Source organism: Etheostoma cragini, chromosome 9 (genome assembly GCF_013103735.1).
Source record: "Etheostoma cragini isolate CJK2018 chromosome 9, CSU_Ecrag_1.0, whole genome shotgun sequence".
Lineage (NCBI taxonomy): Eukaryota > Metazoa > Chordata > Actinopteri > Perciformes > Percidae > Etheostoma > Etheostoma cragini.
Genome location: NC_048415.1, coordinates 1,983,034 through 2,000,089, shown reverse-complemented (window position 1 = coordinate 2,000,089; position 17,056 = coordinate 1,983,034). Strand labels below are relative to the sequence as shown.

Sequence of the window (17,056 nt, the reverse complement as noted above, 5' to 3'; positions counted from 1 at the left end):
ATATAGAGAGAGAGAGAGAGAGAAGAATGTCCGGGGGTAGAGGTCAGACTGTGAAGTGAAGTCGTGCATGTGTGAGTTTGAAGAGGTTTTGGGTTTTTGGGAAGAAAGTGTTCTTGACTCTGTCAGTCCTTGTTCTGGTGCACCTGAGGCGCCGCCCTGAGGGCAACAGGTCAGACAGATCATAGCCAGACTGGCAGCTCTCCTTGTTACCAATTCAATTTTCATATTTAAAAATGTAAATCTACTCAATGCTTGGCAATTTTTTTTTAATTTCAACAGTTTTAATTTATAAGCAACACAAAAATTAACTGAGTTTTAAAAAAAATGTTTCTGTGATTACTTTTGTATGTAAATCCTGCTCTTGTTTTTATTTTTTATTTAGCCTACACCTATGCTTTGATGCATGCAACGTATTGAATTTGAATAATTGAATTATACAACAGAGGACGGCTATAATCAATGTCCACTAGGCGGCGCCAGTCAAACACCGACGATGTTTGTGTTTAACAGGAAACTACTTCCGGTGTGTAGCTCCGTCTGTAAACAAACATGAGGGTAAAACTTTCGTAGTTCTACTTCGTCCTCCAGTAGAGTCTCACGGCTAGAGGTTATCTCGGTTTCCCCGTTCATCCCGCAACATAGTCACCCTCTTTTCGCCCATGTTGATCCTCCGGACCGCGGCACTCAGCTGCAAAGGTCTGGCCGCTCTGCGCCGCCTGCCCGCCGGCTACACCACCTCCAGAAGCACCGCTAACGTCACATACATCCAGGGCCAGAGCCCGGTACCACGTATCCGGGAATACTTCTACTACATTGACCACCAAGGACAGGTGAGAGCGTAGACTGACACAAACAAAACCTGCAAAAATATAATTATGAAATAGATTTATTTCGCGATTTCGCATAGATTCAGCGCGTGCGTGTTTGTGTGTGTGTTCTCCATTTAGCTTTTCCTCGATGACACCAAGGTGAAGAACTTCGTCACCTGCTTCAAAGGTAAACATGAACACACACGTCTCTTAAATTACTTATTTAATCCTTGTGTTGTCTTCCCGTCAGCCATGGAAAAAAAAAAAATCGTATTTCATGACATTTTTTGATGTTTTTTCCAAAGTTTATTGATATTTCTTATGTTGACATTTTCAGTGCTTATTGCAAATACCCTTTTTTGAGCTAGGTTAATAACGAGCATTTCTGGGACATGGATGCACATAAATGGAAAGAGGAGCTCAGTGTGTCAAAGGAAGTCAGCTGTCTAAAACTATTACAGCATAACTAGGAGAGACAGGGTAAAGAGAGGAGGCTGGTCGGGCTAGAACTCTCCCCAAGTGGCTTAACAGCGTAGAGAGGGTGTACTCCAGTGCTTCATACGTTTCCTTCAACGCTCAGCAGCTCATCGTAATGCCTGTTTCTTCATTCAGACGTGAAGTTCCTGACCTTCTTCTTCAGTCGGCTGTGCTCGAATCAGAGCGGTCGCTATGAGGAGGACTTCCCCTTCTTGTCCCTGTGTGGCAGGGAGAGGAACTTCGTGCGCTGTGATGACCGTCCCATAGTCTTCACCCACCTGCTGCAGAGTCCCTCGACGTCGCTGGGAATCATGGGAGATCAGGAGCTGCTGTCGTACTGCGGCGGGGCGGAGAAGCTGTCCGCCCCGTTCCGCCCGGAGGCGCTGTACATGCATCCGGTCAGCGGGCGAGTTTACCACCCCTGCCCGGACCGCGGAGGGGGGGTTGGCCTGGTCAGGTCGGCTCTGGCCATCGAGCTAAGCTCCTTCTTTGTTTACGCTCCGGAGCACGGCCAATCAGGACAGCCGACACACTTTCTCTGGGGCGGACAGAAGCACACGCTGACCAATGAGCTCGCGGGATGCTTTCCCACTGTGGAGGAAGGCAGTGGGCAGAACGATGAACTGGGATAACAACCAGAACTGGTCAAGAGTGTTCTGTACTGGCACTGGGAAAAGACAACCAATCACTATGTGATCGTTACTGTTGTAGCCGATGTTTCCTCCTATCCTAGTTTACGTGATGTGTGAGATTTACGCTGATGATGCAGAGTGTCCCAGGCGTTTTTGGGGCTTGATACTACTCAAACATAGCAGTGTCTCTCCTCACTACAGGTTGCAGTTTAAAATATAAAAATAAAAATCTTTTTAGATTCCCTGGATTAATCTGAATCATATTTATGGTCCTAAAGAGGAATAACTATCCAGAATGTCACTATGAAAAAGCAAGGATTAGGGAAACGTCTGGAAAGATTAACACACAATACCTTTTCTGCTTTCTTTTCCTGTTAATCCTTAAAAAAAGTTATATTTTTCATCCGGACCCTGAGGTTGAGAGACAGCAAGAGACTGAAAGCTACTTTTGTTTTTGTTTTAAATTTGTGAGACAAATTCAACACTACTGTCCTTTTAAGCACGATTCTGTCACGTGGTAATCTGATTTAGACGAAAACTTAAATAACCCAAAGTAGAAAGAAGGTGAATATGACAGTCGCTCAATAAAAGAGAGCTCTTACTTTGCACGTTGAGAACAGATAGTTGTATATTAAACAATAATACATAGTCTACAACTATATTGCATAATATATCACATTTTAAAAGAAACTATGTATGATTTACAGAATAGCAGATATCTGCATCAGAGCTTAATACAGAATTTTGCTCTAAACATCACATTTGCTTGCACACAAAATACAGATTTGAATCAAATAGGTTAGTATTTATATTACTGAAATACAAAAACACAGAATTGAACCTTCAAATGTGTATTTATATGTGAATAACAAGGAACATGTTCTCTGGCAAAAACAAGAAAATGCTATTGAGTGTACAGAGATCCGTGTTTAATAAAGTGAGATACTCTATCTTGTTTTATTTTTTGTTATGTTACATTTTTGACAAGAAATTTTAAGTTTAAGCTGAAATTGCTACTGCAGATGCTGACCCCAACTCCCTGAAAGTAACAAAGTACATTCACACAAATACTTGGACTATTTGAAGGTACTTTAACTTAAGGTATGTTTTTACTATATTTAATACTTTTACTTCACTACATGTATCTGACTGATGGTATTGTATAGATTTTACTTTGCAGATAAAGATGACACATACAAATTGATTTTGCAACTTTAAGATGCTTCTTACACAAACCTATACAATAACAACAATAACATTCAACACCACGCAAAGGGCCACTTTCTTTTGCTTTTCTTGGTAACTTCTACTCCGCAAACACAACACGACAAATACATGACAGGCAGACCTCACCGGATTCAGGTTTAACCAACAATATAAGTACCAAACATCAAAAGATAAGAGAGAGAGAGAGAGGGAAAATGCTAATAAATCAATAAGAACTAAAAAGCAATTCCTTCCTCATTTGCAAATAGTTCAATAAAAGCAACAAAAAGCCATTTATTTGGAGTGCCTTTGTTATTGAAAGTCGGGGTAGACCTAGCTTACAGCTAAACTAGAGGCCACTGTGACAATTGAATATAACTTGAATATTAGTTTATGTTTAAGAAGCATCTTAAAGTTGCATAAGTAGTTCTATATTAACGGTTGTCCTGCTCATTTTGCAGCGGCCATTTTGTGGAACGCACACAAACATTAAGGTGAGGAGATATTTCGTTATTTTTATGTATCAAAGTAATTTTGGGGGTTAGTTTTTTGTTGTATTAAAAGCTTGTATGTTGTTAGTCATTTCAAACTTAAAAACAAATTAAAAAGTTGATTTTATTAGCTTGAATTTGAGTCAACTTCAAGCTAGCAAGCTAAAGCAATGTGCTAGCTAGCTAGCTAGCTTAAAATGTGTCAAGAGGTGATGGTTTTTACATATGACTGCTTTATAACTTATATTCATGATGAATTGTTATGAAACAATAGCTTTCATACAGGCTAGATTTTTTTCCCAGAACTGTAAACTCATTTATTTGACTTCTCCTTACAGATAATCATTGAGACAATTGGGTTGTGAAAATAAAAGGCATAGCAATTTAAAGGCAAGATATTAAACTTTCATTCAATGTAGGAATTATCGTTAATAGATATTTTAATCATGAGCAATTTACACAAGAGTAAAACTTGACAACCAACCCAGGTCTTCCCTAAAGTATATTCTCTGTTTGTGACTTTAATTCACTACATTTTGACTGCACAGCTTATTAATTCATTGTTTTCATGCTCTGAGTTTGAGTTTAAGTCGTCATAAAACGCGCATTCAACTCAGACAGATGGGAGTATAAATAGCTCACCATTTAAATAAATAAATATGTGTTTATACAAGTGTCACCTGAAACTGTAACTACAGTAGTATTTCCCAGGGCACATCACAACCTTTTCCGTGCCCAAAGTCCCCGCGCTGTGGGGCTTTGGAGAACTGCAAGTCCCAGAGATCTCGGCATCAGTGAACCCAGAACACAGTTAACATGGCAGCGCCGTCCGGCAACACATGCGGGGCCATGGAGCGCTCTATCCGGGACCGGGTCCCCCCGCTGCTCACGGACCTGTACCAGTTCACCATGGCGTACGCGTACTGGCGGACCGGCCGGGACCAGGACCCCGCCGTGTTCGAGCTCTTCTTCAGGGACAACCCGTTCGGCGGCGGCTTCTCGCTGTTCGCCGGGCTGCACGACTGCCTGCTGTTCTTGCGCAGCTTTCGCTTCACAGACGAAGGTGAGAAAGTAAACTTGGGATTTTATTCACTTGTCTACTTGTCTACTTGACCTGCCATTCAGACAGCAGCAACTGACCAAAAACTAGTTTTTAATGACAGTGTTATTTGTCATCAGATCTGCATGCCATTCCCAATTCAAACTTCCTTTTAAACGCATATAGGCTACGGTTGTGGTTGCGCAATACTCCGCGCGACCCCTGTGAGGCTTTTCAATGAGACGTAAAAAAATACCGGTGGAGAATTTCACTGAACTTTGACGTTTAGCTCTGAACTTTATCACGTAGACTTAAATTACTCGAACACACGATACGTAATCTCTTGGGTGCAGTAAGGATCAGTACAAGATGAAACACTGCATACCAAGAAAGTTGAATGCTTATGTTAGCCTCCTACAAGTGATTAACTGCTTTTTAGGTTAAAGTTCATACCGTTTTGAAGAATTATAAAACAACATACACGGTTGTTTTTCACAGTTACTTTTAAACAATGGTGAATGAGCCTCAGTCAGCTGTGTTACAGCATAGATAACCAACTTTATACAACTTTCACTGCATTCACTGTACTTATGTAAAAGTAGTTACGGCAAAACGTACTCAAATGCACTCAATTTGTAGAATGGACTCCCCCTGTTCAGTGTTATCTCATACTTATATTATGGGATGGTTATTGCTGATAATAACTTATATTGAATGACACATTTCCCTCTGTTAGATTGCTAAAAGCCTTATGTTATTGGATCATTATTACCGATGAATTGACCTCATAATTTCTATTTTTAGCTGGTTGAGGTGGAGCTAATTTACATTTATACACCACTGTTGCTTTCAATATACACCAAGTTATCATGTTTCATAAAAGACTTTAGCGTTCAAATACATGTATATTCAATACCTTTTGAAATGGCAAAGATTGAAATACTTAACAGAATTTAAAGTAGTGTAAAATATCTTCACCTGAATTTTAAAATGCTTCTCTCGTGCATCAGTATTTATCATCTTTTAATAACTTAAAGTTACATTGTGCAACGTTTGTATTTTGTTCACTATGAAAATCTGTATTGCCCGTTACAAACTTGCCCTTTTTTTATAAATATTGACCACCACCACCACCATCAATTTGAAGTATTCCTATTGGCTTGAAGTTTTACATTTGCGCTTGCGTGACCTGGGGTAGACGCTTCATAGTCATGCGCCATCTTGAAATACGTTAGCCGGTGAGGGACATACATACAGTGTGTGTGTGTGTGTGTGTGTGTGTGTGTGTGTGTGTGTGTGTGTGTGTGTGTGAGTGAGTCAGGACAAGTGAGGGAGGCGGGGCACATGAAGGACACATGCACTTGTGTAGTACAAGTGTCGTAAGATGAAGGGTGCTCTCTGTAGTTGGTCTTGCTGACGGTGTTCCAGCTGTCGAGGTTAATGTTGTGTTTATTCGATCCAGATGTTGAGTTCCTGCGCTCTGTCCTGCCCCCGGACACTGACCCCGCCTTCTTCCAGTTTCTGCGAGACCTGGACTGCTCCGGCGTCACGCTCCGCTCCGTCCCAGAGGGCACTGTGGTGTTTGCCAGGGTGAGTTGCAGCGTGAAGCTAAAGGTCAAAGGTTGAATACGGGGCGACCTCTAGCGCACCCAGTAGAGGGTGAGTCCTTGGCAGCAGCTGCGGGCCTTTGCAGTGTCTCCCCCCCCCCCCTCTCTCCCCTTTCCTGCTTTCAAGTCTTGTCGATAAAGCCCATTAATATCCCAAAATAATCTAAAGACAGGTCAAATACAGGGTTCTGTTTGGGGTCACAGGAAGCAAATTTGCATTGCCTGGAATGGCCCTAAAAAGCCTCTGATTGGCTAACCCTGGTAACGCCAACTCTAACCAATCTTACAACACATGCGACCAACAAATTTCAACGAAGGCGACAAGTACCAGCCAATCAGGGCCAAAGTAGGGCAGGACAGTCCTTTACCATCCTAGGAAATGCATATTTGTCAAAGGGAATAACTTGTGCTGTCTGAACCATCTGCAGGTGCCTCTAATGGAGGTGTCAGGTCCGCTGGCTGTGGTTCAGTTGCTGGAGACCAGTTTACTGTGTCTGGTCAACTACGCCAGGTAGTAACCAAACACAAACACACACACACACACACACACACAAACTGGGCTGGAACCAGATGTTGTAAACATTCGGCCCAAACCTAGAGATTTGCCATGCTACCCCCCCTACCATGTTTACGGCAGCTATATTCACTATTTTCCGCGCTATTTTAGATAATAGAATGCCTCAATATCTGAACATCATCAATAAAATATGTTGCCAAGGAAAAGATATCATCATGTAGAGCCAGTCGTCATTATTCTGAAACCAGAACACAACAAAAGTGGACTTACTTTCATTCCTGCCACCTATAAAGAGGCAAAATTGTCTGATCTTAGAATTTATAAATTACATAATCCGGGTAAATTAAGATTTGTTTCATCATGAAACTATACTCAACGATTGAATGTTTCTTATGCTATGTAGGAGTAGAGTTAACAATGGCATTATTACACTAGTACTGTAACTATGCTCCATTGATTTAACACACACATACACACACACACACACACATTTACAGTATACACACACACATACAGAGCTCCACCATGGCTTCAGCATGAGACTCAAACCAGCCTGTCTTCTGATCCGTCTCCTCTCTGTTGTCAGTCTGGTGTGCAGTAACGCTGCCCGTTTCCGCCTGGCGGCCGGCCCCAGGAGGAAGCTGCTGGAGATGGGCCTCCGGAGGGCTCAGGGACCAGATGGAGGGCTCACCGCCTCACGATACACATACATTGGAGGTGATTTTTGTGTGGTCCGTCAAACATGAATCACTTTCCAAATTCTGTTCAGCTCTTCTCCACATTTGTGGTTTTTATCGGCTTCAAATGGCTATAATTACAAAAAACGTAAAATATAAATAGCTTGAGGCATTTATGATTTTACTCATGTCTGTATGGAGCATCCAGGCCATTTCTCTTTGTCACTTTCTCCTACCAAAAAACACACATAGATGTGGGCGTTCTCACTGAGAGGTAGATCTGCAAAATGAATCGATTAATTCTCAACTATATATCAACTGTCAACTGTACTATGCTTGATCAATTAGTCGCTCTGTTATTTTTTATGAAAAAGGTGAAAGTTCTGTGATTCCAGCTTCTTAAATGTGACAATTTTCAAATTTCTTCACTACTGTGACAACAAGCTAAATAAATTTGAGTTGTGGACAAAACAAGACAGTTGAGGACGTCATCTTGAGCTTTGGGGAACACTTATTGACATTTTTCACCGTTCTCTGACATTTTATAGACCAAACAACTGTTCCGTTAATGAAAAGTAATCAAGAGGAGGAACATTACGTAGATCCACATAAAGAGGCTTTATCAGCCCCACGAGCTGAGGACCTTAGAAAGAATAATGCAGCTTTATCTACATTCCCACTGCATAATACTGGAGAAAGGAGTCTTACTCAGTGTGTCTCCAAGTACACACATTGAGTACACACTGTGAACAAACACAAAGTATGTTCATACACTTGTGGATACAGGGAATGTGGATAACCAACACGGGGGATTTGAAACAGAGATAAGTTTCTTTAAAATTATTTTTGAAGCAAGACTGACGCTAGAAAACTGTCTTCCAGGGTTTGATCTCAGCAGCAACGTCCAGGCTGGTTTCCTGTTTGGGATCCCCGTCGCAGGGACCATGGCGCACTCATACATCACTTCCTTTACCTCCCTGGAGGAGGTGTGGCCACAAGTGAGTGTGTGTTCTTTCCTCCAATCATCCTTCAAGGACCATACCATTGGTGCTGCACATGTGTAGGTGATTAATTACAAATCGTGGGTGCTTACATTACTGCATAATGGCGAAAGGGTGGATTAAGTTTCATCGGTCTCTGGGGGAAAACAGTGGCTTAAGAATTAGTTTCAGTGATCAGTTATAATTAATAATGTATGATTAGTCGGGTTGGGGACCCTTCGCATCTGAACCAATACTAGTTCTGATACCGGTACCTGAAATTCAGTTCCCGGTACCCAACAGTACTTCCCCTCTGTAATTACAAAAACATTATTTGAGTTGTAAACATTTTTCCAAACCTATTTACTTACTTATTGCTCTTTAATGTTTCATGTAAAGCACTTTGAGTTGCCTTGTTGCTGAAAGGTGCTTATAGAAATAAAGTTGCCTTGCCTTTCACCTTCAACCTGTCAGTCAGTCCCCAGGGCAATGAAACCACGGTTGTGCCTGCTCATCTCAGATAGATTGGTGTGTGTGTGTGTGTGTGTGTGTGTGTGTGTGTGTGTGTGTGTGTGTGTGTGTGTGTGTGTGTGTGTGTGTGTGTGTGTGTGTGTGTGTGTGTGTGTGTGTGTGTGTGTGTGTGTGTGTGTGTGTGTATTTTCACTGACTGTGGAACGGCTGCTTTCCGACTATGTCCCAGCTCCGCAGCAATTCAGCACACGGCAGATAGTGCGGGACAGGAAGTTGAGCACAGAAACAAAATAAAACATCCGGTTAATTTTCTAAATAAAATATAGTGCTCGCAGCGGATCATACCTCCCTGCACTACACCTTGAAAACGCAGCACACTCTATTTCACAGAGTTGTTTCCCCTCTACTCATTTGGATGGAAACAAACTGTTAATAAAACATCTGGTTAGTTTTCAGAATAAAATACCCCAATGCTCAATGTTATAATGGGTGGAAGTACTGAGGCAACGGGTCGATGGTTTTGTGGTTCTGTTTATAGAAACTACATCCTGTTATATCGCGCAGTCACACATGAATTTGCGAGATCTCGTGGGTCCTCGAGACTTCAGCTGTCAGTCATGGCCGCAGCCGTTCTGCAACAAATCTGGACCTGGTGGGTACTGACGGACGGCGGAGCACGGAGCCGACACACAGCGGAGCCGATCCGCAACCGGTGGAAATTGGGGGGGTGTCGGACCTCTACTCTCTGTCAATATGCAGACAGGGCAGATACGCTTGCGCTTATTCTCAGGTAGCGAAATTTGGTAGCGAACATTTGATTTCACGTGAACCAATACTCTGTAGTACCAATATGATTCGGTCGGTGCCGGTAAAGGTACCGGGTTTGGTACCCAACACTACTTTTTTGAAGTCTTTTCTTTGCATGTCACTTTCTTCTTCTACTTACGTATGTCCTTAGTAATGGCTATGTAGAAACAGGCTGTAACCTGACACCACGGTGGAGCCAGGAGAGCAGAGCAGCGCTGCACCAGGTCAAAAGTTCAATAGCCCACTGTTGCTTAGTTACCTATGAACATGCTCGATAGCTCTTGAACTCTTGAACTTTTGACCTGCTGCTGGATTTCTCCTTTAAGTGAAGGATCTAAGTACTTCTTCCACCGCTGTATATGACCATGAGGAAAGTAGCAGGAAGCATGTTGTCAACAGCTGACAGTGACAAGGACCGCAATGTGTTGTTAATAATATGTCCCCGTTTGATGTTTCCACTCAGACGCTTTTGGCGGTGAACGGGGAGAAAGATCCAGTTGACGTCATCTCGTTAACGAAGGGCTGGCTGCGGCGGGTGTGTGAGCTTCTGGGAGCCGAGCCTGGGAAGATCAGCGAGGGCGAGTTGGCTTCCTTTTTGTCGTACGCCATCGCCTACCCTCAGAACTTCCTCCCAGTGATCGACAGCTACAGTGTTGGCTGGTAACCAGTTGATGTTTTGTTTGATACTAAGAGTAAAGCTGCTCAGGGCGGCTGGTTAGCTCACCTGGTTGAGCGTTCGCCCCAGGAACAGAGGCTCAGTCCTCGTCACAGCGGCCGCAGGTTCAGTTCCGACCTCCAGGTGCTTTGATGCATGTCATTCCCCTCCCACTCCCACTTTCACGTCTTAATCTGTCCTGTAAACAAAGGCAATAAAATAACACAAAAAAGTAAACATTATTTCATTACTGTCAGCTATTTAATGAATCGCCAACTTTTTTATTTTATTATGTTTTGGCGGTTTTCCCTTTATTTGTGACAGTGAATAGACAGGAAAGGGGGAGAGAGATGGGGGATAATACGCAGCAAAGGGCCGCAGCTCTGATTAGCCTCAGATCCTCCTCAGCCGGTCTCCTCTTTGTCCCCAAGTCAAAGCTCCGCAGTTTTGGGGACCGAGCCTTTTCCAGGGCAGCTCCAAGGCTGTGGAACTCCCTCCCCCATGAGATCCGCATCTCTGAGTCCCTCACCATTTTTCAGTCCCGTCTGAAGACCCATCTTTTCTGTTCTGCCTATCCTTAGTTTTTCTTTATTTTTTTTTTTTTTTTTATTTTTTTTTATTTTTTTTAATAACTGTCCCTACTCTGTTAAGCGGCTTTGAGCTCGGGAAAAGCGCTATACAAATTCAATTTATTATTATTATTATTATTAGACCAGGGTCACTGTGTGTGTGTAATGTGTGTGTGTGTGTGTGTGTGTGTGTGTGTGTGTGTGTGTGTATGATTTCAGTAGTGGTCTGCTGAACTTCTGCGCTGTGGCCCTGGCGCTGTGTGAGCTGGGCTACAGGCCTGTGGGAGTGCGTCTGGACAGCGGAGACCTCTGCCGGCAGTCGGTTGACGTCCATCGTGTCTTCAGACTCTGCAGCGAGCAGTAAGTGAGACATGCTGTGTGTGTGCATCTTAGAACAGGATTTCTGCAGGTTTCACCATGTCAAATTGAAGACTTTTTAAGAACTTTAAGACCATTTTGAATGAAATGTAAGACCTATGTCATGACGTAAAAAAACTAACTTCAAATGTCCAAAAGCATATACTGTACGTCAGAAGCAATTTCCTGTTTTTTGTCTGTGTTACAATCGGAAAGAGAGTTGCGCCAGTAAGACGAAAGCTGATTGGTTGCAATAAAGGTTGCGTGTTAATCTCATTTGTAGTGGTAATGCAGCAAATTATATTTGTACCAGCGAAAGAAAGAACTACAACACCACAGAATCAAAAGAGAACACATTCTAAAGCATTTCAATGAGGATTAGAAGTAGCGTTATATGGATGTAGGAACATTAAGACCTGTTCATTTAAGACCTAGAACAGAGATCTTCAATAGGGGGTCCTCAGAGTGGGAGGGGGCCATCGAATTATTGTTTATTTATTTTTTCAAAAATTAAAGTGTCCTAACATTAATCCGTTATGTTGTTAGAAAATATAAATATGCCCGTTTGTGGAAGAAAACATTGAGGATATGCTTAAAAATCCTTTTAAAACCTGACAGTGAGAATATATCTCTTCCTTCCAAAGGTCAGTGGTTCATGTCCGATGGTCTGTTGTTCCTTTCATTTGCTTCATCTCTACAGTTTCTCCGTCCCGGCCTTTGACTCGCTGATCATCGTTGGGACCAATAACATCACAGAGCAAAGCATGGCGGAGCTCAACAAGAAGGTAGATTGACTGGACGTATGGATGGTTTGGGATGGACAAGAAGTGTCTTTCTTCCTTTCCCCCTGATGTTCTGTGTGTCGTTGTTTCAGGAGAATGCGATCAATGTGGTCGGTGTTGGGACACATCTGGTCACCTGCACACAACAACCCTCGCTCGGCTGTGTGTACAAGGTAATGTGTCGAACAACTGTCTCTCCAAATGCCCCAAAACTCCCTTCTGCTATCATGTTAACGTTGGTGTTTGTATATGTGCGTTAGCTGGTGGAGGTGAGGGGGAAGCCCAAGATGAAGATCAGTGAGGACCCAGAGAAGAGCACTGTCCCCGGGAGGAAAGCTGTCTACAGGCTAGTTGACGCTGAGGGTGAGAATCTTACTACGTTTACACGTGGACGGCAGTTTTCATAAACGGACATTTCAACCCCTCAGTTTTCAGAAAAGTGTTCATACCTGTATATCTAGCACAGGTATGAACTACCGTCCATAGCAGGTCAAACCTGTAGGGGGAGTGTAACGAGAAGCTTAAGCCCACACTAGCCAATCAGAATCTCAAAAACAGCAACAACAGCAACAAATCACTTCCTCTCTCTTCCTTCCTTCCAACTGCCTACCCCTCCGTTTGTCTCAGTTTACATGCAAACGTGCAAACAGAGATTTAAAAAATCTCCCCTCTGGCCAGAAGTTTTAGAAAGACTCGTTTTTAGAGGCAAATTCTCTGTTTGAGTGTAAATAAGGGCCCAAACCAAGGGAAATGTTTTTGTTTTTCAAAATAACCATGTACGTACGTGTAATCATGGTCTATATCTGCTTCACCCCAATTCCAACATACTGTACTTATATCTGTCTAGGTTTTCACCATCTTATTTAAGTTTTGGCTGCTTTTTAGGATCAGGGTTTTTGCGGGGTCTTAAATCTTAAGCGGAACTCAACAAGTTCAGAAAAAAAGTCACCATTCAGTAAAAAAAAAAAACTTTTTTATTTAGGTAACTGGCACCACCCTTATAACAGTGTTTCCACTATTTTCTTAACAAATGGGTGTAAGTAAAGATCCTGGACACTCGGAGCAACATCGCCGACTCCTTCAGGTCAACATGCGCATGTGATTGGTCCTCTGGCTTGTGTCTGTTTGTGTGTGTCTGTTTCTGGACGTCCTGTTTTGTCTCCCTACCTCCCAGCTTTCCTCTCTGTTTTTGTTGTTTGTTTTTTGGCTCTGACGTCTCAGTGTATTATATGTAGTTGTTTGTATCTATTAAAAGAGTATAAATATATATATATTTTTTAAATTAGATCACCAAAAAAAAAACAAAGTCGATGTAAGAATAAAAAAGGTTTGGTTTCCTGGTGTATAATGAGCAGTTAAACAGCCTCACTAGGCTGCTACTGTGCCTGGAAACATTGGCACAGCTTCCCATCCTCCTGTCCCTTGCAGGCTATCCTTTTCTGGATCTGGTGTGTCTCGCTGCGGAGTCTCCTCCAGAGGCGGGAGGTTCTCTGAACTGTTACCCTCTGAGCTGTGATGACTCCCGTATCTCAGTCATTCCAGCTCAGGTCACCTGTCTGCGCCAGGACGTGTTTACCAAAGGACAGGTGAGGACAGCCCATGCCTGCATAAAGATTGAAATTAGTAGACCAGTTACTGTTTTGTGATTCTTGTTGTTGTGTTATTCTTGCCATTTACTTTTATTTTTTTTTAAATGGGACACAAACGCCCGTATCCTGGGTGAAAGTTTTTTTCCTTATACTCAGATAACAACATTAACATCTATTCTACTGCCTAAAAGCCATGAAGAATCATACTTAAACATAACAGGTAAAATGCAGATAGGTTGTTTTGGGAGGCATTGAGCAGTACAAAACAAGACAGGACTCTGCTGTGTAGGAGTTAAATCTTTATAAATGTGTCTCCCCCTCTTTCTAGGTCACACACCCTCTGTGCAGCGCTGCAGAAACTAGAGCAAAGGTCCAGAGCTCCCTCCAGACTCTGCACCCTCGCCACAAGAGGCTGCAGGAGCCCGACTCTTACCCAGTGAGCTTCACACTCAAACACACCTCTACTGGCGTCGTACTGAAGAAATAATAATATATTTGTTTCACAGACTATCAAGCCAAATCTTACAAGCTACACTCCGTTATCTTTGGCTTTCTCTCCCACCAGGTGGCGCTGTCAGAGAAACTCCATAACCTTGTCACAGAGATTCGAAAAGGAAGCTCCAACAACAGGAACTTCCTCTTGGCCAACTAAAGATAATCCAAGACAGCTGCTCCATTGTCATCTTCTGTTTTGTTCTTTTTTGTTTTTTTATTGACACTAATCCAAACAAGTTAATTTAGCCTTCTATTTAAATGTATAAGTGATCTTTTTGCAGAACGGATGCGGCCATGACTGACACCTGAAGTCACGTGGACCCACGAGATCTCGTAAATTCACGTATGATCGCGCGATATAACATTATGTAGTTTCTATACCCAGAACCACAAATCCTCCGACCTGGTCTGATTGTTCAGGACTTCCACCCCTTATAACATTGAGCACGGTGTATTTTATTTTGAAATCTAACCGGATGTTTTTTTATTTTGTTTCTGTGCTCGACTTCCTGTCCCACCCTATATGCTGTGTACTGAATTGCTGCGGAGCGCGCCGTCATCCGGGAAAAATCAAAGCTCTGCGTATCTGCTCCGGATCACCGGAGTCGGGACGTTCTGCAGTCAGTAAAAATACACACATTGACTTTAATGGAAACACATTGACTCCGCCTGGAAATCAGGGGGACTCTGTTTCTCAGTTGAAACTGTCAAGGTACTGTATGTTAAATAACTTTAAACCTGTCTCATAAGAAACAAAGATCACTGATAATAGTTTATTGACACTCTTTTCCCAAGTGCCTCATGATAAAAGAAGTGTATATTATTGTAGAGCAATGGCGCCCAACAGTGTAAACACCACACTCTCCCATTACAGTAATACACCAACGTGTTGTGGCCGTTGTCATTCTATAAAACAGGGTTCAAATGGGCAGAGCTTTACAAGAAGTTGTGTGAGGCCCAGCAGGAAAAGATGGAAGCAGATGAAAATACAGCATTCGTCTGTCTTAGTGGATGGATGTTCTTCTTCCAAACTACTTAAATTGATGGATAACTTAACTGTGGAGCACAGTCAGATACATTTGTGCTTATATTTATAAGATATTTAATAGCCTTTTGTTTCCACTCTTATTGTCTGTGATCCTAATGTTAATAAAAGAGGCCTCAGCTGCTAAAAATGTCAAACAAAAATGCAACCTGTGAAGTCTGCTAAATTGACAAAAAACAACAAATACGATACTGTAAAACGTCAGATTTTTATTATTAAAGGCCAGTTATATTTTCAGTTATTGTCCATGATATTTCATGGACAATGAAAAAAAAATTTTAGGAAAATCTGCCAATTTTCCTAAAATTGTTTTGAATGAAGGAATTAAGATCAATTTCTAAAAGATTTTTTTTTTTATTCCTCTTTTTAATCAACTTTAGCATGGGTGTGCAAACTTAGGCAAGCCAGTGTATCAACGCTGTTTTCCAGATTGTTTATTTGCCCCCTAGTGACCAAAAATGAATAATTACAGCTTCCTTTTCTGCCAATACTTTTGTTTTATTATTTTTTTTTGGAAAGGTTATTTTTGGGACATTTCCACCTTTAATCACCAGGACAGCATGAAAGGGGGAGAAAGAGGGGGAAGACGTGCAGTGGCCTGCTGCAGGTCTAACCCCAACCACGGACCTCTGTGCGTGGAATAATCCTCCATGTGGGTGCGCCCACTCCACCAACTGACCTACCCGGGCGCCCCGGTGTTAAACCACCTGAGATAATACTACAAATGCAGTTGGTCACACTTGCCGATATGTTTATATTTTTTCCATGTAGTTTTCAGCTGATGTTTTAATTAAAGCAACTAAGTCTACAATTTGAAACTTTTTAACTTTGGTACCTTTCAGCGGTAGGGTAAAGTAGGAATGTATATCGGTCTGTGATTATTTTTACAAGCAATTTGGGATAAAAGCCTATAAACAATTTTTTTCTGACTCACTGCAGCAGATTGTAACATTAAATCGGTGCTAATTTTCACTGGGATTGTCCTACTCTTCTTCCAACAGAACGTGTGCCATCTGAATAAAAGTTGCAACCATCACTTGTAAACTTCTACAGATGGTGGTTTTGAATTTTCTCCATGCTATCTTTTATATTCCTGACATGTCAAAGTAATTCAGTTCCAGGTGCAGTTCTCTGAGAAACTTCTTTGCAATTCCTTTGCAGGCTGTAGTTTGAGTTTTAAAGGGAACCACACAAGAAAACACATCCTGATAGTGTGCAAGTTGTCCTGTTTGTGTTAAATTAGAATTTGAGATCCGGCTCGGAAGGGTTCAACGACCGTCTGAAGAGTTACTCACTCCTTCCACTGTCAGGAAAACTCCTTTCCACGTAACTCTCCACTCTCCCTTCCTTTCTCCTCAGGGACACGTTTCCTTGAGTTCTGATTGGCTGCCTGCTGACCAGTGGTAGTAGACGTGCAGACATGTGGAGCTGGTTAGACACGAGAGGCTGTGGTGTCATTTATGTCTGCCTCATCTCTCTCAGGTGGACGACACTCAGCTGATCTGACGATATCACTGAGGTTTTATTCATTAGGAAACATACTGTAACTGATATTCATCATCAGAGATGGAAGTAACACAATGGAAACATATTCCATTACAAGAAAACATCTCACCTTCCCGCAGTTTATGTTAAAGCAAAATTACAAATGCATCATCAGCAAAACATACTTATCAAAAAGTAAAAATACTCACGAGGCTCCGTTACAGTGTTGTATATACTATATGTACATTACAATCTTTTTATTTAGAGGATAAAGTGAGGATGTTCATGCAGATATTTCCCCCATCAGGAAGTTCACAAGTATAAAATCTTCCTCCTGAAGCTGAGAGGGATTCTCTCAAACCTTCA

The 17,056-nt window shown here is 42.1% G+C and overlaps 2 protein-coding genes across 2 annotated transcripts; both read left to right on the top strand.

Moving 5' to 3' along the window:
- Positions 1–483: 483 nt before the first annotated feature.
- On the top strand, positions 484–1,937 carry c9h8orf82 (chromosome 9 C8orf82 homolog). Its single transcript, XM_034880528.1, has 3 exons — positions 484–830; positions 948–996; positions 1,422–1,937. The coding sequence occupies exons 1-3, from the start codon at positions 660–662 to the stop codon at positions 1,916–1,918; spliced, it is 717 nt and encodes a 238-aa protein (XP_034736419.1). The 5' UTR covers positions 484–659; the 3' UTR covers positions 1,919–1,937.
- Positions 1,938–3,598: 1,661 nt separating this feature from the next.
- Positions 3,599–15,121, top strand: naprt (nicotinate phosphoribosyltransferase). Its single transcript, XM_034880512.1, has 15 exons — positions 3,599–3,618; positions 4,290–4,678; positions 6,117–6,244; positions 6,690–6,772; positions 7,365–7,495; positions 8,338–8,453; positions 10,177–10,373; positions 11,157–11,297; positions 11,995–12,079; positions 12,169–12,249; positions 12,337–12,439; positions 13,505–13,662; positions 13,994–14,101; positions 14,231–14,379; positions 14,933–15,121. Exons 2-14 carry the CDS (start codon positions 4,432–4,434, stop codon positions 14,315–14,317), a joined length of 1,665 nt encoding a protein of 554 aa, XP_034736403.1. The 5' UTR covers positions 3,599–3,618; positions 4,290–4,431; the 3' UTR covers positions 14,318–14,379; positions 14,933–15,121.
- Positions 15,122–17,056: the final 1,935 nt, after the last annotated feature.